This window comes from Vipera ursinii, assembly GCF_947247035.1.
Source record: "Vipera ursinii genome assembly, chromosome: 1".
Classification (NCBI taxonomy): Eukaryota; Metazoa; Chordata; class Lepidosauria; order Squamata; family Viperidae; genus Vipera; species Vipera ursinii.
Window position 1 is genome coordinate 141,296,731 of NC_139512.1, and position 22,855 is coordinate 141,319,585.

The 22,855-nt window shown below is 38.9% G+C and overlaps 1 protein-coding gene across 1 annotated transcript in view; it reads right to left on the bottom strand.

Moving 5' to 3' along the window:
- Window positions 1-22,329, bottom strand: part of GTDC1 (glycosyltransferase like domain containing 1) — a 269,028-nt gene extending 246,699 nt beyond the window's left edge. The window contains exon 1 of the mRNA XM_083348753.1: window positions 21,838-22,329. Within this exon, the coding sequence (XP_083204879.1) occupies window positions 21,838-22,030 (193 nt within the window). The 5' untranslated portion in view covers window positions 22,031-22,329. The remainder of the gene's footprint in view (window positions 1-21,837) is intronic.
- Between the last annotated feature and the right edge of the window lie 526 nt (window positions 22,330-22,855).

Here is a 22,855-nt window from a genome sequence, read left to right on the forward strand (position 1 = left end):
AAGCTATCTAGCCCATCTATATTTCTAAATTTTACAGGATGTCTTGTTTCATGATTTACAATTTCATACTGAACTTGACCACAGAACTTGTCGTCTTCCCCTTTTTTTCCCATCAAAGGCATAAGCTTGAATATCCATCAAATGAAGAGGCTATCTGTGAAATCTAATTGATATTACTTGGTCACTGACTGTATTGTAACCATGCACAATCTTTGTTGTACCTCCTCTTACTATGAAAGCAACACTGATCTTCCTTTGGTTTTCATGGTCTTGAATGGTAAACAGTATACAGTTCCAATCCATCTCCATTTGCTCCTATCCACAGTCTTAAAACAATAATTGATTCATTCAATGTTTTTACTTTAGATTACTTACCAGGCATCCAAAAGGGTTTAATTCAGCTGCATCTTCCTCAGCTCCTCCCCAGTAACATATTGAGGTGTCTCCAATCTGAGGGCTACATCATCCAGCACAATATTGTCCAATCACTTTATCTCGCCTGCCTACCACTCAAAGGTGCTTTTTTCTTCAAAAGCAACTGGGTTGTTTTCTTTCCTTGAAAAATAAAAAGAAACTGTTTCTCTTCTCATCCAAGAAGCTTCATCAGTTCTCATGGCGGAGGTGATGGAAGGATAGGTACTGGCCGTTGAGACTGGATGGTGGAGGGATGGGAGGATAGGTTCTGATAGGAGGGTGAACCTAACCTATCAGAACCCATCCTTCCATCCCCCCACCATCCAGTTTCAACCGTCAGTACCTATCCTCCTAACTCCCAACATCAGAACTGATGAAGCTTCTAGAATGAGAAGCGAAACATTTTCTTCTTCCTCCTCAAGAAAAAAGCACCTTTGAGACAACTCTGACCTTCCTTGGAGTGATTTATTATTGCCTTCTCCCTATGCAATGCGTTATGAAATTATGCCTTTGTCGCTATAGCAAGGGTGTCAAACTGCCGGCCCGTGGGCCAGATGCATCACGCTGAAACCGCGCCCACCTCATTGCCGGCAATGCCACAAAGTCGTGATATGTCAGGACACGTCACGTGACATTGTGAGTTTGACATCCTTGCACTAAAGTGATCCTTCACCTGTAACATCTTCCTATATTTACCATTGCCCAATACTGGGATGTTCACATCTTGGGCAACCCTAATAGAAGTATATACTCTTGGCATACTCACACCATGCCTCGCTCTTTCTCGTAGGACATCTCTGCCCTCCCATGAGGAGGCAGCATAGCAGGATTTGTAGACAGGTTGGGGTTGGTGTGTGTGTGTGTGTGTGTGTGTCTTCAAAGATAAATAATAGGGGAAGAAAAAAGGTTGCATGCACTATAGTTATTAAAATTAAAAGCTGGGGGAAAGGACACATTTGGTAACTAGACATAACTATTGAAATTAAGTCAATCTTTGATATTATCATTAAATCTAGACTATATAACAATATATATCATTTTTTCATTTACAGAACACAGAGACTTTCAAAAATAAATAGCCAACTCAACCCCCTGGGGGAACGTGACCCACAGTTTGAGAACTCCTGACCCATGGCATAAGTCCAATGCCTTTGAAGAAACTTAAGCTTTTAGGCTACACGAAGCTTTCACAGGAGAAAAACTGCCACCACAATGGCTCCTTCTCCAGCAACCTTCTAAACAGGAAGTCTAGAGCTTTTCATCACAGCCAGCCATGGAAAAACTACAATAAGCAACTGAACGGGGAGGAAAATGTTCCAAGACAATAATTTATATGAATCAGCTCTTTGTCCTTGTGTTCTGCTCATCTGGTTGTCAATCAGTGAACTTGCCAGGAGGAATGAATTTTGGACTCAAAAACGTCCTTTTTGATGTAGCACACGTCATACCTTGCTGCTATGACTGTTCCAATAACAGCTGCTTGTTCTAAGGATTCCAAAGGCTAGAAATATCATCAGTTGCAAAAAGCACAGAAACATGAACCTCAGGGAAAACTCAGTAGCACATCATCAAGGCTAAACAAATCCCCAAACAATCAAAAGTTTGCATTGAATGCTTAAAAGGGGATACGTCTTCGTTAATCTAATCAGGTACTTTTAATAAAAGAAAGAAAGTAGGTGAGTCAGCAGATTCACACCATGCTTTTTATTTCCCTCCCTCAAAGCACCACTATTTTTAATATGCCTATGTAAAGAAATGAAGGTGAAATTCATTGTATATTGATGATATACATTTTGTGGGACACTGTGACGTCACAATTTTATTGATGCCCTTGTGTCACTTCTGAGATTTTTTCAGTACTGGAAGTGGCTCCTGCATACTCATAGTTCATTCATGGAGGGTCTCTGTCTCTTGGCTATATCAGAAGAGACTCCTTAAGCCAGAGGTCCCCAACCTTTTGGACACCAGGGACCGGTTATGTGGAGAGAGATTTTACCGCGGACCGGACGGGGCGTGGTTTTGTGTGCTGCCTGCATCCTGCGGATGGGGCTTTGCTTGTTTGTGCAGTCTGGTTGCTGGCATGCCGCGGCCCAGTACCAGTCCACGGACCAGAGGTTGGTGACCCCTGCCTTAAACAACACGGAGTGAAACATCCTGGTAACTTTCTCTTTTTAGAAGCAGGCTACCCTGCTCCCTAGGAGAATCAGCACGTTTGGCAACCAGATAGGACTTACTGAATTCTCCTCTGGGGCAAACAACACCCCGCTAGGTCAAAGTGATATACATCAACATCACTATTATTTTTGTGTTTGGTTCTTTTTTTATCTTAATAATTAAAAAGCAATAAATGTGTCCGAAGATAATATTTGCAGCACTTGGATTATGTCCTATATAGATATAGATATCAGGCTTCAAACCTCCATCAACAACAACTTCGGACTAAATTACTGCTCCCAAGAAGCTCTTCTTTATAACTGCACACTTGTATTTATTTCAACTCTCAGTCCATTGGCGTTCCTGCTCTTAAGGACTTGTGAAGTGTTTCAGGGTACCCTAATCAGGAACTGGAGCTGTTACCCCAACAGAACCCAGTTTTTCAACAGCTGTCCTACTCAGACGCCGCTCCCCTATCAGTACTCAAGACGTCCCTGGTTCCAAGCTTGATAAATAAACAAACAAATACTGGATATAGGAAGACTAGTCTCAATTACCTTCCAAAGTCTATCAGCATTTCCTTAAAATGGAAACAGCTGTGTTCCCAAAATTCTGAGAATGCATTAAATTGCAAAACACACAATTGGGACGTACAGTAGAACCACTACTAGAAAATGAGAAGAAGAAACAGTGGAAGTAACTACATAAAAAGTATTCCTTTAGGACCAAGTGTGATAAATTATTTCGGTCTGAATCATGATGCACAACCATTCAGAACAACTATTCATCTTTTTTTTTAAAAAAAAATCATTGTGTTATCAATCATAGTGCCCTCATTCATGTAATGGGGGAAGTAAAGAATGAAAAGAAAAAAATACATTTTCTAAAAGTTATATGCTGCTTATCAAAATATATAAAAAATAATGTACAATAAACTTTTAAAAAGTTAAAGAAATTAGTACAGAACCTTACTATATCCTGAAGAGACCTTTTTTTTGCAGCTTTTGAAGAGGATAGATATTTGTGAAAGGGCATGAAAGACTGAAATTATTTTTATTGATTTCCACGTTGTTTTTTTAAATACAACATGTAGCTTTTCATATAAAAGCCACATGGGTACTCCAGGAAGCAATGCAAAACAAAAACAAGCAGAATGTATATAAAGAGTGTATATTGCCCTTAATATGTTTTGCTGCAAGCACATTTGTGCTTAAAAGATAAGAGTTCTTCATTTGACAGAACTTTTAAATATCTCTATTTGCACGTGCAGTCGAGAAATGAATGGACATGAACGAAAAACCTTTGGATGAAGAGTCCTTCACAATTCCAAACAGGATTTTTTTTAATGCTAGGGCAAAAATGATTTGGGTTCAATCTCCTGCCTTTCCATTAGATTGTCTAAAATTCCAACACTTTCCAGCCCCTTCTGCTCAATTGGTTTCATCACATGAGATACAGGTAGTCTTCGATTTATGACAATTGAGTCCAAAATTTCTTTGCTTAAGTGAGACAATAGTTAAGTGAGTTTTGCTCCACTTTATGACCTTTCTTGCCCCACTGACTTTGTCAGAAGTTTGCAAAAGGTGATCACATGATCTCAGGACGCTGCAACCATCATAAATATGAGTCAGTTGCCAAGCGTCTAAATTTTGATCAAGTGACCATAGAGATGATGCAATGGTCGTAAGTGTGAAAAAAGGTCATAAGTCACCTTTTTCAGTGCTGCTGTAACTTCGAACAATCACTAAACGAATGGTTGTAAGTCAAGGATTCCCAGCAGATTTAGCTCAGTATGAATATTTACCTGTGAATTGAACCCTTAAAGAAACAAGTTTTGAATTTAGACTTTTCTTTGTGATGTCAAACATAGAGCAGGTTTTCTCCCAATTGCATTTTAAAAAGAAATTGCCCACCAATCCATCACTATACAGTTCAATATACCGGTACCACCTCAGGATTCTCCCATCCATCATGGAGGTAAACTGACTTAGTATAAGACTTGTGAATACAAAATGGTTGTATAGTAGATCTTTTCCACTGTTCTTCCTGCTAGGCCTATTTATATGCACACCAATGGAAAAATTTCATTTTGTCTGTTTCTAACATTTAGGACTTAAATGTTTCATAATTCAACTGAAGTTGCTGAGTTTAGCTGTTTTTACTCAAAGCTTCTTAAGAGCAGCTAATAAAAGCCATCACTTTTACCTACATTAGGAAAAGATAAGGCATGAAGTGTTAACTGAATTATAGTTTTTTTTTCAGATCAGCCTGGCAGGAAGAACACTTCTCTAATGAATAAATAAATATTGGATGTACACAAACACAATTCTTATACCCAAACAATTGATATTGTAATAATCTTAGACATTTTCATACATTATCATTTGAACAGAAACCTAGTCAATTCCAAAAGACACAAAATTATTCCTTTCCTATATGCAGTCCTAGAATCCCCCTTGAGGCTAAGGCTATCAGAAAATATAGCAATCTCTTTATACGGAAATTTTCACACACTTTTAATAACTTTCAGCTTTGCTAGATAAAAAAAAATTAGCAAGTAGTTTCTCAGAACTCTTGAAAAGCTTGACAAGAGAAACACTTCTTTAGTCAACTTGTGGGTTATTAAACTGAAAGAAGATAAGTAGCATCATTTGGTCAATGAAACTGATAGGTGGACAAACTTCAAATCACAGAAAACATTAACAAAGCTATATTTGAAGCAAGATGTGAAAGTGTCTGGGGTAGGACTATCCTACGTTGCTAAAGAATGCTGCAGATGGATGAAATAAATTTCTGTGTTACACAGAGTCGATTCTAGTCTTGTCTTGTTTATGTGTCTAGTGGTTTCTTGTACTGATTATTCCTTTTTACAAAAACACAGAAGACAATTCCTTAATACATCATCTGGAGAAGGAGAAAAAAAAGGACATGAATATAGTTAAAATGATTAAGGTGCAGAATAAAACACTCCTTTGTATAAAAGATGCTATTTTGTTAAAATATAGAGTTCACAACAGAACAAAAATTCTGATGAAATACCTTTTAAAAATCGACAAAACTGTGGGAATTACAAATATGGCCCAATACATTTAATATAAATATGTTTCATGCCAACATTTAAATAATATAGTCTCGTAGTGTTTATATACATAGGGATCATTCTGTAATATAAAACTAGAACATGGGAATTTGCCCTAGGACATTCAAAATAAAATTTCTTTGCAAGAGATTTTATTATTTAAAAAACACTCAAGATTTGAAATCACAACATGAACAGGAAGTCTAGATTCGCTGTAAACTATTCCTTACTCCCTGATCAATTTTCTCACTGCTTCTACTTGACACTGGGCCCAAAATTATGAAAAATATATTAGAAATATCTGCAACCAGTTCTTTTTTTACTAAGCTTTCACAGGCCTTACATTGTTTGCTATAAGATCTCTTTCTGAAGCTTCCAAAAATAGACTATATTTTGATACTTACAAAAACAATTGCTCATTTTATTTTACTATGCTGCAAAGAACTAACTGGAAAGTGACACTGGCTTGAAAATTATTGGAAATCCAGCTAATACAAGCCAAGAAAAAAATGCTGTTCAAAAAACAGTCTAACACTAAGTTTGCATGTTCACACAAATAAACTTAACATCTCATTGCAGTTAGATGTTAATTCTAGAGATATAAATGAAAAAATACGTAGACATATAGCCAGGTCCTATATTTACAGAAAGAAAATTTGATAAATTAAAATGGGATTTACTCCTAGCTAAAGATTTGAAAGAATTTGTAAGGCTTTTCAATTCCATTTTGTATGAAATCGCTAATCCCATATACACTTCTTTCAGTAGAAGTTTGTACTATTTGTTCTAAAACAATGCTATATATATTTTTTTCCCAGGAATCAAAAATGTTGAGAAATATGGTCATATTGGATCTAACATAACTCCACCTATTTTGTTTTAGCCAAAATACTATCAATGAGCTATGTCCACATAAAAAGCTACCATGTAATCTTTAACTTTTAAAGCAGTCAACGATTTACAAGAAGCATTGAACAGTTATAGATTTCTACATTGTTCATCAAATTATGATATTAAAGTCATAAATTGTCTAAATCTACAATTTATCTATGTTTTATTAAATAAGGGGGGAAATGCAATGAGCCATATGACCATAGTTTACAATCCACAATTGATGAGGTTCATACAAAAGCTTAAACTAGAGTTACCAAATTTGGGCTGCAAAATCCAGGCAGCCCTAGCTACAGATATAGTATAGTTGAAGTCCTCTATATATGGTTGAACTAGTAAACTCAAATGAAACTATGTTTTTGCTTAATATATGAAGCCAACTGAGCATTTCTACATTACACAGTTAGAATTCTCAATGTAGGTAAATAAAGAAATTGGTATAACATTGAACTTTAAATGTAAGTAGTAATTTTCTTAAGAGAAGAAACCAGGAGCAAAGAATATGTGTGGCCAATATATTGGGTTTCTGTTAAAGGAAAAGAAAAACTATGCAAACCTACTGAGCACTGAAGAAGCAGATAACTGAAACAGAAAAATTGGCTGGTTTGGTTCAATCTGGTGCCCACTTCCTTAATTTTTCTGAGAAATCAAATCAACTCAAAAAGAGAAATACTAATGTTTTTAATAGTCAGCTACCTTTCAGCCAGGATTTTGGATTATTGTTGATTAAACACTTCTAGAAAAATAAGAACTGAAATCCTTAACACAGAGAGACCCGTGACATTTCTTAGTACTTATTAGGAAATCTGCAACTTGTTGTGAAATAGATTGGGTTTTGTCCAGTCTATTTTTGTCTGCTACCAATAGAACATTTGTTAGTGCAATATGCATCTGTTCTAGCCCTCATACCACTCCTTTGGCTTGGAAGAGTTGAGGAACCATCTGACCAAATCAAGAGAAAGTGAAGAAACAGCTTAGGGCAGAAGAGAACAAAGAGACATTATTTCATACAATGTTAAATATGGTAAGGTAGACTGTTTAAGATTCATCAGGATGAAGGGTGGTGTTATCTAGCCCTCTTTTTGTAACCCCTGGAGCCCACTCTGAAAGGTGATGGCACTTTCAGATTATTTATTAAACTTGTAAGACTGCCTCATTCTCTAACAACTCTGGAAGGCATACAATAATAAAATCATACTAAATGTCAGCTTGAGACGGTAACCAAAAACAGAGTGTAATCCCCAACATAGTAGAGTTAAAATGAGGCCTCAAGGCAACGCCCAAACTCCAGTTCTAAATACATTAAGTAATGTAACCCCATCTACTCTGTGTAAACACCTCCAATGGCCCTTGTTTCCAAAGGCTTCCTATAACGGATGTAGATGTACCATCTTTGAATCCGCATAAATGTTTTTATCCCCTAGTCACAACAGACCTATTTACAACATCTGATAAATTAGCAGTCTGGTTGCAGTTGATAAGTAAAAATAAAATACGGTTTGGGAACTGAAATCAGATAATGTGCAGGAGGAGACAGCTTAGGAGCACACAGCTTGTCCACATAGCATTATGTTATTATATCCTAACTAACCCCAATATATATCACACAAACTGTAGCTATATAGGCATTACTTGATATCTCATGAGAAAACACTGTTTTTAAAGATGCATTTACAAACTCTAGCTTCTGAAAAAGTTTTAGAACTTAGTTTTGAAGTAAGCTGTTTTGCCCTGGTCTGCACTTCTGTGCCTGCTCTATGAATCAGAAAAATATAGTTAATTTAAAGGAAGAGAGAATATATTTTAAACTTGAACACAAAGGTTTGGGGACGGACAAATTACACAAAGTGCACTGCAACACTACAATACAAACTCTACCACTTTTGTACATGTGTCACATACACATATACACAGTTGCAAGAAAAAGTATGTGAACCCTTTGGGATTATGTGGTTTTTTGCATGAATTGGCCATAAAATGTGCTCTAAACGTCATGTAAGTCACAACAATAGAAAAACACAGTCTGCTTAAAATAATACTACACAAACATTAGCTGTTGTCATGTTTTAATTGAAGATAAGATGGAAACATTCACAGTGCAGGGTGGAAAAAGTATGTGAACCTTTGGACTTAATAACTGGTTGACCCTCCTTTGGCAGCAATAACCTCAACCAAACGTTTCCTGTAGTTGCAGATCAGACCTGCACAACGATCTGGAGTAATTTCGGACCACTCCTCTGCACAAAACTGTTTCAGTGTAGCAATATTATTGGGATGTCTGGTGTGAATCGCTCTCTTAAGGTCATGCCACAGCATTTCAGTCGGGTTGAGGTCAGGACTCTGACTGGGCCACTCCAGAAGGCGTATTCTGTTCTGTTGAAGCCATTGTTTTGTTGAATTACTTGTGTGCTTTGGGTCATTGTCCTGTTGCATCACCCATCCTCTGCGGAGCTTCAGTTGGTGGACAGATGGTTGTACGTTTTCCTGCAAAATGTCCTGATAAACTCTAGAATTCATTTTCCCATCAATGACAACAATCCGTCCAGGCCCTGAGGCAGCAAAGCAACCCCAAACCATGATGCTCCCGCCGCCATGTTTTACAGTGGGGATGAGGTTTTGATGTTGGTATGCTGTGCCATTTTTTCTCCACACATAGTGTTGTGTGTTTTTCCCAAACAACTCAATTTTGGTTTCAACTGTCCACGTTTGAAGTTTGCAAAAGAGCACCTGGATGTTCCACAGCACTACTGGCAAAATATACTGTGGACAGATGAAACCAAAATTACATGACGTTTAGAGCACATTTTATGGCCAATTCATGCAAAAAACCACATAATTCCGAAGGGTTCACATACTTTTTCTTGCAACTGTGTCAGAGCTTCCATCAAGATGTCAGGATGTGTATTTAATTTTTCCAATGAAATCATGGCTTGCATTAGATGCCACTGAATATGCATATACTGCTGCCCTATGACCATATTCTTAGAAGATACACTTGGCAAATAACATTATCAATTAAAAATCATCTGAAAGAAACTGAAATACTGAAATATTGAAATATTTTGTTTTGTTTTGAGGCAATTTCTAGATTCTAGAACATTGTTTTGGAACTTCAAAATATATCCCAGCAGTGTTTTGTTCTTAATACTCCCAGAATATCTGTGGAAGAAAACCTGCTGGACTGTTCTTATAGCCTTTTTAGCCTTGTTCATCAGATTTCTCTGCTTTCAGAAAAAGGGGAACCCTAAAATTTGAATTACCTGTCTCAGAAAATCTGTAATAAAAACTAACAAATCTGCCATTCTTTGGTACTAACATTAAGCATATATTCAGTATGCTGCTAAGAAGTACAGATTTGGTATCTAAATACTGCTATGAATTATTTATCTCATAATCTTAGAAGTGAAGATTTGATTCATCCTCAACAATTTCATTTTAATATGCCCAGTCCAATTATGAAAATATTGAATGTTCAAATGCAGTGTCCTGATTTGAAGTTTTTTGTAGTTAAAACATCTAGCATAACCATCTGTTTTATAAGACAATAGATGAAATTAAAAAGAAAGCTTAAGAGTTTTATGCAGAAGTGAGACTAATTTTTTGAGCACTGCCAGCAACAGTGATCATGGCCATGTAACTGTATGACTATAAATCATATCCAAAACAAAAGGAATTTATGACAACAGAAGCATTTTTTTTCCTCTAGTGCGGAGGAGGGAGGTTAAGTGTAAGATCAAGACAGGAAATTGTTCTTGTTAAGCTGAAAGATCATGTAATTGTTTATTTGGGAAAACTCTGATTTACCTTAAACTATGTGCAAGGTTGGAATGAGAAGGTCACCATGTATTAAATTGCAGTCCAGTAGACAACCAAGGTCAACAGCAAATTTTCTGGAAGTTTTTACTAGAGAGACCTCAAGCTTTTTGTATTCACAAAAATATGGTTAAGATTTCCCCTTGGGGCACCTAACTCCAGAGTATAAAAAGCAAATATAACAAACCACACAAACCAGAGTGTGTTGAATGATATTAATTTAAGATCTTATATGTTACTGGGTCAGAACAGCAAACCAATGTTGCTTTAAATCTTCCTGTAAAGTCCCTGGTGGGGTCCCCACAAAACCCTTGGGCTAAGAAAACTGGAAAATTGAGTTGACTGGCTAAATTCAGACATGCAGTGGGTGGCCTTGAGCAAACTGTTCTTTCATATTCAGTTTCTCTAAGGAGGGAAATCAATATAGCCGTTATACAATAGTTGAGAAGTTAAAAGGTGGATTTGTACAAGTCAGTATATTAACATGAAGCTGAAAAATTTTGAGGGCTCTTGTGCTAAAAGTTTAGCAATTTCTTTTTTTCATCATATAAGAAATATATGCACCAGACATTTAGAACTGTATTTTCAGGTTTTAAATTGTGAAGCACTTCATGTAAGTCTGTTGGATATTCACACATTTATTTTTACTTTCACATCTCATCTAAAGCAATATGGTTAAGGTGTATTTTTAAGATGTGTGCTTGGAGATTTATCTACTGAAGTACCAATATTCCTGTATACTATATTGTTTCTGGAGGCCCTATGTTAAAAGACAACAGTGAGAACCAGCTTCTTCCATCCTAATTTAAAGTCTCCAGTCTCAAATTATTAAAAAAACACAATTGTTTGGGATCTTGTGAAGATCTTATGAAACTATAGGTATTACCACAGTTTAGTTTAGTTAGTAGTTAAGGCACCAGGCTAGAAACCAGGAGACTATGAGTTCTAATCCTGATTTAGGAATGAAAACTAGCTGGGTGACTTTGGGCAAGTCATTCTCTCTCAGCCCAACTCACCTCACAAGGTAGCTGTTGTGGACAAAATTGGAAGAGGAAGGAATACTGGGTATGTTCTCTCTCGAGTTATATATAAAAATAATGAAGTCATGATAAAAATCTAAAAAACATGACGGTCAGAGGCAATTTGTTATGACAGGAGCAGTCAGGTACACTTCCAAACAGCACTGAGCTGTAATCACCTATCATGAGTCTGTCACAAGTATGTTGATACTCATGAGAATCCCAGGAGCATAATCATGATACTAAAGGCCCGGGATTTCTCTTGGGAAGGAATGTGCCCACTGCGTACTGAGGCCCCCAGTCACTGTTTACCCATGATATTAAAGAGCACTAGATTACAATCCTGCTTTGCAACAATCAACATTTTTGATTTAAACATTACCTTGGCACACTTGGTCTGATTCATCACAAAAGTTATTATGGAAAGTGTTAGCAGTTAGCCACTTAACCAAACTGTCAATTCTCCAATGCATTTATCCTCTAGAACAGGGGTCTTCAAACTTGGCCCTTTTATGACTTGTGGACTTCAACTCCCAGAATTCCTCAGCCAGCAAAGCTGGCTGAGGAATTCTGGGAGTTGAAGTCCACAAGTCATAAAAGGGCCAAGTTTGAAGACCCCTGCTCTAGAATAGTGTGGCATTCAGCTGTAAATCTAATTTGAGATACCTGCTAGTTCTTCTATGGGAATCTATTAAGAACCAATCCTACCTACTTCAAGTATTCATTTGTCTTATATATTATATATAATCCTCAACTTACAATATATTATATATAATCCTCAACTTACAACCACAAGCCCAAATTTCCACTGCTAAGCAAGGCAGTTAAGTGAGTTTTGTCCCATTTTACAATTTACACTTTTGCCACAGGAGCTGTTTACTGAATCATGCAGTCATTAAATGAATCTGGCTTCCTCCACTAATTCTGCTTGTTGGAAGCCAGCTAGGAAGGTTACAAATGGTATCACATTTGTACAACTGTCATAAATACATGCCAGTTGCCAAGCACCCAAATTTTGATCACATGACCATGGGGGATGCTGCAAGTCATAAATGTAAAAATCAGTCATTGTCACTATTTTTAGTGCCATTGTTAACTGTGAATGGTCACTAAATGAATGGTTGTCTGTATATTATTTTCAATTATAATTATTGCTAATATAAAACATCTCAAATTCAAGCTGCGAGGACATTTTAAACAAATAATACCGCAGAACATAAAATCTTCACCCTGGCTCAATGGTACATTCTCACAGGTTCCATTCATTTCATCTAGACCAGAGATCCCCAAACTTTTGGGCACCAGGGACCGGTTATGTGGAGAGAGGTTTTTCTGTGGACTGCAGGGCCGTGGTTTTGTGTGCTGCGTGCATCCCACGGATAGGGCTTTGCTTGTGTGGACAGGTTGCTGGCATGCTGGGGCCCGGGAGCCCTGATCTAGACACAACTTTAAATGGGAACACTTTCTGACAATAAAATTATTGTCCAATAAAAATTGAATACAATGGATGTTCAAAAATACCTACTCATTTCTACAGAATACTTACCCATTTCTACTGTTCTGGAAAAGACTGGGCACCACATTTAAACTACCTAAGTGACACATTTTAGAATGGATGCTATTTTAAAAGAATATATGCTTGGATGTTGAACTGCCTCAGATCTATCGAGGTTCAAACAGAACCATGTTCACTCTCTTTTTATTAGTATGCAATATTTCCCACATGAGGGCTGTTAGTACTAGGAAAAAGTACTCAATATTACAATACAAGAATTGATTTTCATAGCAAGTTCCCAGATGTGAAAACAGCTTGTGCTTTGTACTTTTTCTAGACATGCATTATTTGTGCCCAATAGGTTTTCCTAGATAGTAAACCTGGTCTTCTCACAATTTCTGTGTTCTACAATCATCAAGCTCCAATTAGATACACATTTTGTGATGCTAGCTCTTAAAGCATAAACGATTCTAAAATGGAAAGAACTGAATTATACTTTGCTGATCAGATCATTGATGATAGAAGGTGTAAGAATGAAGTTGTGCTCATACCAACAATTGAACTAAGTTGTTACGTGTAATGTGTCCTGAAAAATCAAATGTGAATGAGTACAAAATAGAAAATGAGAATAGGATGGATGAGATTTATTTTTAATGTTTGCCCATACTTGAAAACATAAAAACAGCAGAACACTTCATCAGCAATGTAAATAGTTCAGATATTTTATAAATTGCTGATATTACAACAGCATTTATTAATACTATCAAGATTTTTTTCATAATAAATTACTTCTGTCTTTAAAAAATACAGTAAAACCTTCATAGTTGACCACCTCTCTACACTGACCAGCTCCCTAAGTTGACCTTATTTTCGTTGACTGGACATACCCTATATGTACACAATTGAAAGTCAACCTCTCTATATTGACCACCTCGGTAAGTTGTATCTGGACCTTGACACACAGTATTAATTTAGTCTCTATAACTGGACCAGTCAAGTCCACTTTGCACCAAGTGCAAGAAAAGTGAAATTCAGAATTGGTAGCAATGAATTTCTTTCAAGAAGAATAACAAAGAATACAATATTTTTACTTTGATTCAGCAGTAAAGATGAGATCTTTAATACTGACGAATGTGGACTCTTTTTCAAGGGGATGCCTGACAGCAGCCTCGTTATGAAGGGTGACAAATGTAAGAGTGGAAAACCTTCTAAAGAACATTTCAGTTCTGTGGTGTGCTAGCTTGACCAGAGAAGCTAAAACCTTTGATGATTGGTAAACTGGCAAAACCACACTCACTCAAGAACCTACAGCCCAAAGACCTTCCCATCACCTGGAAATCTAACAAATGTGCATGGATGAGTGGTGCTTTATTTGAGGAGTGGACCGAGAAATGAAGAATAAACGGTCCATTCTCCTTGTAATGGGCAATTGTCCTAGCCATCCTCAAGTGAATCATTTTACAAACATGAAACTGATTTTTTTGTCTCCAAACACTACATCAAAAATTCAACCTCTCGACCAAGGCATAATGAAAACATTCAACATGTACTACCAAGGCCAGCTTCTGCAGTGCGTCATTGCTATAACGCAAACCAATGGTCCGTCTGTAGAAGCAAAACCCTACCTTAACCCTGATCCAGAAACAATTTTCCAATCAGTATCGACCAAGGTACAGCCCAGCAGAAAAGTGCTGGAAGCAACTGATGAAGCAAAAGAATTAAGTAAGGACACAGAAATTGCAGATAGTCATCTGCCATAGAAAAATGCCCAGGTATGCTGAGTGGTATAGTCAGCATTGAGAGTGCTTTGTTTACCTTCCTAAAGAGAAAGAAGCAGACTAAAATTGACTTTTTTCAGAAAGAACGATCACTTTGATTTTGTATGATACAGTATTATCAAATGATTTTCCTGTTTTCACTATGTGTGTTTCTGCATGACATTCGCTAATAAAAGCTGTACAATAAAATGAGGCACGTACATATCAGTACGGTTGTTCTATATGTTGACAACTTTCGTTCAGTCCCGTAGGTGGTCAACTGTCAGAGGTTTTACTGTATCATTCTAGATGTCTAAATGTAGAATACAGATGTTTAAAACATTTGTATGTCTTCTTTATATCACATATGTACATGCACACATTTGTTTTTATGATGCTTTGTCATTTATTTATATCCTTTTAATTCTACATTTTTCATTTTGAAAAACATATGTATGATGATTGTTCTTTCTTCGAAATAGAATTCCAGATCTAAGTTTATTTAGCCACCAAAATTATCCTTCCAAATCTAATCATACATATTATCATTATGTTGGAACAGGCAAGTGGGCTTCAAAGGCATTTCCATTAGGTAAGAAGGCTTGTATTCAACCAACTTGTTCTTCAGTTATCCTAAAATCATTCAGGGCTTTAAATATTAAATAAATAAATGCACTTTAAATAAAGCAAATCAACAAATACGAAACCAGGACACAAATACGAAACCAGTAAAGATTTTTCAGGAAGGCTTTGTACACATCTCTGGACTGATGGCTAACGACCTCATGAATAGTATAAATAGGAAACAGTAGTATTAACTCTAAAATATGATAGATTACAAAATGTCTACCAAGAAAAGATACCAAAGGTCATTGGCTGTAACTTTTGGCAGTAACTCTAGCTTCTCATCTGGGCTATATCTAGCCAGCTTAACCTTCTTTTCTTATAAAGTCTCATTTTTAAAATATGACACTCTAAACTACTGTAGACTTTAATAAATGACTCTGTGAGTATTATGGTTAAATTCCAAGAAGTAATTAAGCCTCTTAGTTTTACAATCCGAATTATTAAAATATCCCCAAACAAAGAAAATTTATCTATACAAAAATGTATCTGCACAAGAATTTTCACTAACATCAGTAATGTCCGGACCGGGTATAACACAGTTAAAACTTTAAATTGAATTGAGATGGAACATAAATCTAAGATAAACATTTCTAAATGAATTTGTTCACATCATGTTTTTCAAAACTAGCTAAGATTATACTGACATGTCAAAATATACTTTCTCCTGCTCACACAGCTTTTTTTATCAGGCTTAAATTTCTGAGAAAAGAAATGAACATTAAAAAAAGAATTGGGAGAATTTATTCCACTTCATGTCTTGAAAGCTGTAATTAAAATTCAATATTGCATTTTACATATGGATTTTTATTTGAAACTCCTGTCATGACTAAATCTTAAGCTTAGCTGGTTTAATAGAGCCCAATAAAACAGCTCTATTGAATTATACCAAGCCACTGTAGTACACCAGGCTGAAATCTGCTTCTCTTTTATTCCTGACCACCATACTAAGATTAAAACTAACAATGTGTGGTTAGCATCCAAGAACTATTTATGCATAGTATAGAAACTTTCAAAAGCCACCCCTCTTCCTTCAAAGAAAGTGCATACATTTACACCTCAAGTATTTCCCTCCAGTCTGCTATTCCTATTGTCACAGTTATGTGCTAACAGATCTGCACGCACTTGCCAAGTATCACTCACTAGAAACGAAACACCCCCACAATATGGATCCATTTTAAGAGGGTTTTTTTTCATTTAGTGTTGGTCTCCTATCCATAAAAGACTGTACGTACATAATTCAAATGCAAAAATCTCAATTTAATTCTTATACAGCAAAATAACTTTGTAATATACTTACAGATAGATATAAACAACATAAATGAAAGTTCTACTTTATAAATATTAAATAAACCTTAGTAATATGTGTGTGTGTGTGTGTGTGTGTGTGTATTGGTAATATAGTTGTCATATGACTTAATCATGGGTTGGGCATGTTTATAGCTCTTATTATGCCTAGCTGCTCCAGCACGTCACATAATGTTTCTGAACATCGGCAGAAAACTTTGCCAGCTTCAAGTCTCTCCCTCATCCTTTCCTAAAATGATCAATCTGAATTTCACATCAATCCAGGCATTAACAAGGAGTGTATGTGTTAAGATTTATAGGGGAAAAATTAAAGACACCAATGAGAGTATCTGTTTTCCATAATGAACTTTAAGGCCAAAACCATGTAACTATTACATTTAACATACATGACTTAAGATTGATAATTAGCCTTGATTCTGGAAAATATAGCATATTTATAATGTGCTGTTTCCCCACATTTTCTTTTTTTGTTGTTGCTTTAGAGAAATCTAAAAATGAAAAATCATTAATTTCCAAGCTGGAATAATATTCAAACTTTCTTGCATAGGAAAAAAACACCCTACACATTTTCAAGTACAGTATAAATAAGGCCTTATTCATATAAATCTCCAAAGAAATGGTATAGCTACAGCTATCATACCTGAGCTGCAAAAATCCAAATGCTAAATCAAACCACTTTGGCCTAGTGCAGGGGTGTCAAACTCAATTTCATTGAGGGCCGCATCAGCATTGCAGTTGCCCTCAGGGGGCCAGGTGGGTATGGCCAGGGTGGGCGTGGCCTACTGGGTGGGCGTGGCTAGAGTGCATATGGCCTACTGGGTGGGCGTGGCCAGCTCTACATCCTTCGCATCAAGGGTGCCTATGGGGGCCTGGGCAGGAGTGGGGCAGATCTGAGGGTCTCTGGCAGAAGGAGGGTCTCTGGGCCAGGGCCAAGGCAGTGGGGGCCGTTCCCTCACTGTTTCCAGGATGGCTTCGCGGGCCACATGAAACCACTTCGCAGGCCAGATCCGGCCCCCGGGCCTTGTGTTTGACATGTCTGGCCTAGTGGTTAAGGCACCAGGCAGAAAGCAGGAGCTCTGAGTTCAAGTGTTGCCTTAGCCATGAGCTGGGTGACTTTGGGCTAGTCAATCTCTTTCAACCTAACCCACCTCATAGGGTGGTTGTTGTGAAAATAGGAGGAAGATGCATTGGATATTCACCATCTTGCGTTGTTTGTAGAAGTAATAAGGACAGGATATAAGTAAACAAATAAACAGCAAGAAGAATACAGAAGACTCTTCTCCTTTATATCTAGTTGCCCCACAGAGGCAGGCTAAATATGTACAGTGGGACAAAGAAGTATTTAGTCAGCCACCAATTGTGCAAATTCTCCCACTTAAAAAGATGAGAGGGGCCTGTAATTTTCATCATAGGTATACCTCAACTATGAGAGACAAAATGAGGGGAAAGAATCCAGGAAATCACATTGTAGGATTTCTAATGAATTAATTCGTAAATTCCTCGGTAAAATAAGTATTTGGTCACCTACAAACAAGCAAGATTTCCGGCTCTCACAGACCTGTAACTTCTTCTTCAAGAGGCTCCTCTGTCCTCCACTCGTTACCTGTATGAATGGCACCTGGTTGAACTTGTTATCAGTATAAAAGACACCAGTCCACAACCTGAAACAGTCACACTCCAAACTCCACTATGGCCAAGACCAAAGAGCTGTCGAAGGACACCAGAAACAAAATTGTAGACCTGCACCATGCTGGGAAGACTGAATTGGCAATAGGCAAGCAGCTTGGTGTGAAGAAATCAACTGTGGGAGCAATTATTAGAAAATGGAAGACATACAAGACCACTGATAATCTCCCTCGTTCTGGGGCTCCACGCAAGATCTCACCCCGTGGGGTCAAAATGATCACAAGAACGGTGAGCAAAAATCCCAGAACCACATGGTGGGACCTAGTGAATGACCTGCAGAGAGCTGGGACCAAAGTAACAAAGGCTACCATCGGTAACACACTACGCCGCCAGGGACTCAAATCCTGCAGTGCCAGACGTGTCCCCCTGCTTAAGCCAGTACATGTCCGGGCCCGTCTGAAGTTTGCTAGAGAGCATTTGGATGATCCAGAACAGGACTGGGAGAATGTCATATGGTCAGATGAAACCAAAGTAGAACTTTTTGGTAAAAACTCAACTCGTGGTGTTTGGAGGAGAAAGAATGCTGAGTTGCATCCAAAGAACACCATACCTACTGTGAAGCATGGGGGTGGAAACATCATGCTTTGGGGCTGTTTTTCTGCAAAGGGACCAGGACGACTGATCCGTGTAAAGGAAAGAATGAATGGGGCCATGTATCGTGAGATTTTGAGTGAAAACCTCCTTCCATCAGCAAGGGCATTGAAGATGAAACGTGGCTGGGTCTCCAGATCTCAACCCCATAGAAAACCTTTGGAGGGAGTTGAAAGTCTGTGTTGCCCAGCGACAGCCCCAAAACATCACTGCTCTAGAGGAGATCTGCATGGAGGAATGGGCCAAAATACCAGCAACAGTGTGTGCAAACCTTGTGAAGATTTACAGAAAACGTTTGACCTCTGTCATTGCCAACAAAGGGTATATAACAAAGTATTGAGATGAACTTTTGTTATTGAACAAATATTTATTTTCCACCATATTTTGCAAATAAATTCGTTAGAAATCCTAAAATGTGATTTCCTGGATTCTTTCCCCCCATTTTGTCTCATAGTTGAGGTATACCTATGATGAAAATTACAGGCCTCTCTCATCTTTTTAAGTGGGAGAATTTGCACAATTGGTGGCTGACTAAATACTTTTTTGTCCCACTGTAGCCTTAAGTTCAGACTGATTAGCACATTTCAAGCAGTTTTCCAGGAATGCATTGATGAGCAAATGTTGCAATTCTATTTCTTGATATTAAAGGGCCCTTAATACTACAATCTATGTCCTTTTGGTTCCCCAGCCTCTTTGAAATCTCCCTTTTAAGGGTAATTTCTTTAATCTCTTAGGATGTATTACAGAAGGGCAATTCCTACCTTTATTTCAAAATAATATGCACAATTATCAGTAATCTTGAAAGAACAGACCTGAATGCTTTGTATTTTTAAACAAGTATATATAGTGACAAATATCTCTCTCCCTTCACAAATATTAACATGGGAGGAAACATAAAAGCCCTGAATCAGAAATGACTGAACTGAGAATTGGCACATCATAACGTATAATTTTATTATCTGTTAACTTTTAATCTTCTACTTCACAATTTGTATTCATTGGCTTTATTGCACTGTTAAACGTGTACTGAGTTGCAAATCAGCAAAACATTTCACGATTGGCAAAAAGCTGAATTTGATCAACCCTCCTAACAAAATACATTAGAGTCTGCCATTTAAAAAGTCATTTATATAAGTACACATCACTAGTCTACTACTCTGAGCAGCTATGCAAAGAGACATTGACTGGATAGTACCTCATCCTAAACTATAACGTGGACTTTGATTTTGACCTGAGGTTGTTTCAATAAACCCATTATGGCTTATCCAACAAACCAGGGATCAGCAAGCTATAATTACACCGTAACTCCAGCTTTGATAAGGTTTTACACTGCACCTTTTTTTTATGGATGGCCATATCACTATAGTAGGCACTTTCTGAATAAGCAGTTTCTCCCATGATGGCCAATGTCTTCACACACCCTCTACATTTCCACCCTGCATTTGAGCCATAAAAGTTAAAGACCCCTGCCCTGCTTCCACAAATGGAGAAATTATCACTGGCAGTGCTAAAATAAGTGATGATTCCACATAACTTAGAAAGCCACAAAACGTAATGGGGCTGATCAGAAAGGCAAATTTAAGAGTGCTTCAAAGAGTAACCTCTCTTGTAGCAGCTCAGCATGTAAAACCATCCAGGCCAATCTACTCATTCAGTTTTCTCCAGACTGGGCCCTCTCCCACATGGACTACAATTCCCATCTACAAAGCCCCTGGCACACTGGCTGGGAATGATGGGCACAGATATCCAATAATTCTAGACGGCACCAGTTTGAGGAAGGCTGGCCTTAACGTCTTCAAATACTGGAGCCTGATGCCGAATCCCTCTAACTGGAAATTTATTTACTTACTACATTTCCACACAGAATAAGCTTAGCCCTTGCGCGCCTCGAGTAGAGGCTCCAGTACTGAAATGGTTCAGCATGAATTTCCCTAATCCGGTTAGTATATAGGAAAAGGAGATTTTAACTCAACAGCCAGTCAGTCACCTCTGGGTAGGAAAGCAGTGGGTCTATGCTGCCTTTCAAAAGATTTTTTTTTAAAAAAAAAAAAAGAGAAGCACCCTATTCAGAAAGCACCAAGGATCCCTCATTTTAAAAGATGTTTCCGCAGCACTTGGGTTTCCAAACGAGCCGCTTAAATTCGCTTCCTCTAACCCCGCGGTTGAGGCAGAGGGCAAGGAAGGCCCTCTGCCCTCGAGCAGGAGAACTCGAATAAAGGGGGAATGTTTGCAGGGATCCCGGATGCTCTCTTGAGCTTGGTTGCTTTCTTGCAGACGTACACCGATGTTACCTATTCGGGGTAAGGAAACGTCTGCAAGAAAACAAACCAAGCTCACAGAGCACCCGGGACCCCCTCCGAACTCCCTCTCGGCGTCACACGGGGCTTCTTGGCCTGGGCCGCGGCGCTGTGTGGGGGGGAACGTCAGAGCGCCGAGTCGAGCCCCATTTGAGAAAACGTCAGAACGGGCGAAAGGCAAAATGGAGAGGCTTCCTAGAAGCGGCCTGGGACGCCCCGCCGGAGGCCGCTGGGCCAATTAAGAAAAAAAGAAACCGTGAAGGGTGAGAACCGGACCTCTCCAAGCTTGGCAGATGACTTCGGCCCCCACCTCCAAAAAAACCCCCAAACCACCCTCCCTTCCCGCAAGTGTATATATACTCTCTTTTCTTTTACACGCAGGCGCGCTTGGCCAACGCTCCTGGGCCAGAACTAGAGGAGCTCTCACGCCCCCCCCCCACCCTACCCCACCCCGGCAGCCTCCGCTTCCTCGCGGTTCGTTGCAACCCGCCCTCCTTCCCGCTCGCCCGGCCTCCTCTTCTGGAGAGAGGCGGCCGGGCTGTCTAGCTAGCTAGCTAGCTAGCCCGTAGTAGGCCCTCCGCCTTGGCCGCCTCTTCCGACCTGCGGCGCCGAGCTGGCAAGCGCGCCCCGTGCGCTCCCCTTTGCCAAACCCGCTTGGCTTTTGGCGCGGCCCCGGCTCTTTTTACCCCACCCAGAGGGGGAAACTCACCTCCTCCTTGTTGGTCCCTCCTGGAGGCCGGCAGGAGCGACGCGCTGCCTTGCCGGCTCCTCCCTCTCCTCCTCCGCCCCGACGCGGAAGGAAGAAGCCGGCGCTCTTGCGGCTCCGTTTCTCCTTCTGCCTTCTTTGCGCGCGTCGCGGGGTCTTCGGGGGCTTCCTTTCGTCTGCCCCGTTCCCGGTTCATTTCCCTCCGCCCTTCTTCTTCTTCTTCTTCTTCTTCTTCTTCTTCTTCTTCTTCTTCTTCTTCTTCTTCTTCTTCTTCTTCTTCTTCTTCTTCTTCTTCTTCTTCTTCTTCTTCTTCTTCTTCTTCTTCTTCTTCTTCTTCTTCTTCTTCTTCTTCTTCTTCTTCTTCTTCTTCTTCTTCTTCTTTCTCTCTCTCTCTCTCTCTCTCTCTCTCTCTCTCTCTCCCCCCCCCAAAGGATTGGGAAAAGAGGTGCTTGGGGTCCCCAAGTCTTCCGACCGCTGGGCTTAAGCCAGGGGTCTTCAAACTTGGCCTTTTATGACTTGTGGACTTCAACTCCCAGAATTCCTCAGCCAGCTTTGCTGGCTGAGGAATTCTGGGAGTTGAAGTCCACAAGTCATAAAAGGGCCAAGTTTGAAGACCCCTGGCTTAAGTCAGGAGTCAGCGTTTGCCTTCCGTGTAAACGCACAAGGGTGTTTTTATTTGGGGGGGAGAGGGCGGGGGCGAGCTAATTCCTTTGGAAAAGGACGTCGCGCCCCTCCGACCGAACGGCGATTTTTTTATTTTTATTTTTAAGCCGCGATCTTGCTTTTTCCCGGGCTGAATTTCTCAGCTGCGGAGCTGTAATTGAAGCTGGAATGTACCCTGTTGGGAGTTATTGCGAAATAACTTGGTATTAATGAAGAGAGAGAGAGAGAGAGAGAGAGAGAGAGAGAAACCTTTTGCTAAAGCGTTCACGAGAAACACACGATTCGTGGTAACTAACCGGTTGATGAAATAGGAACGTTGACGTGTATGGTAGTAATGCTAGTAATATCGAACTAGGTT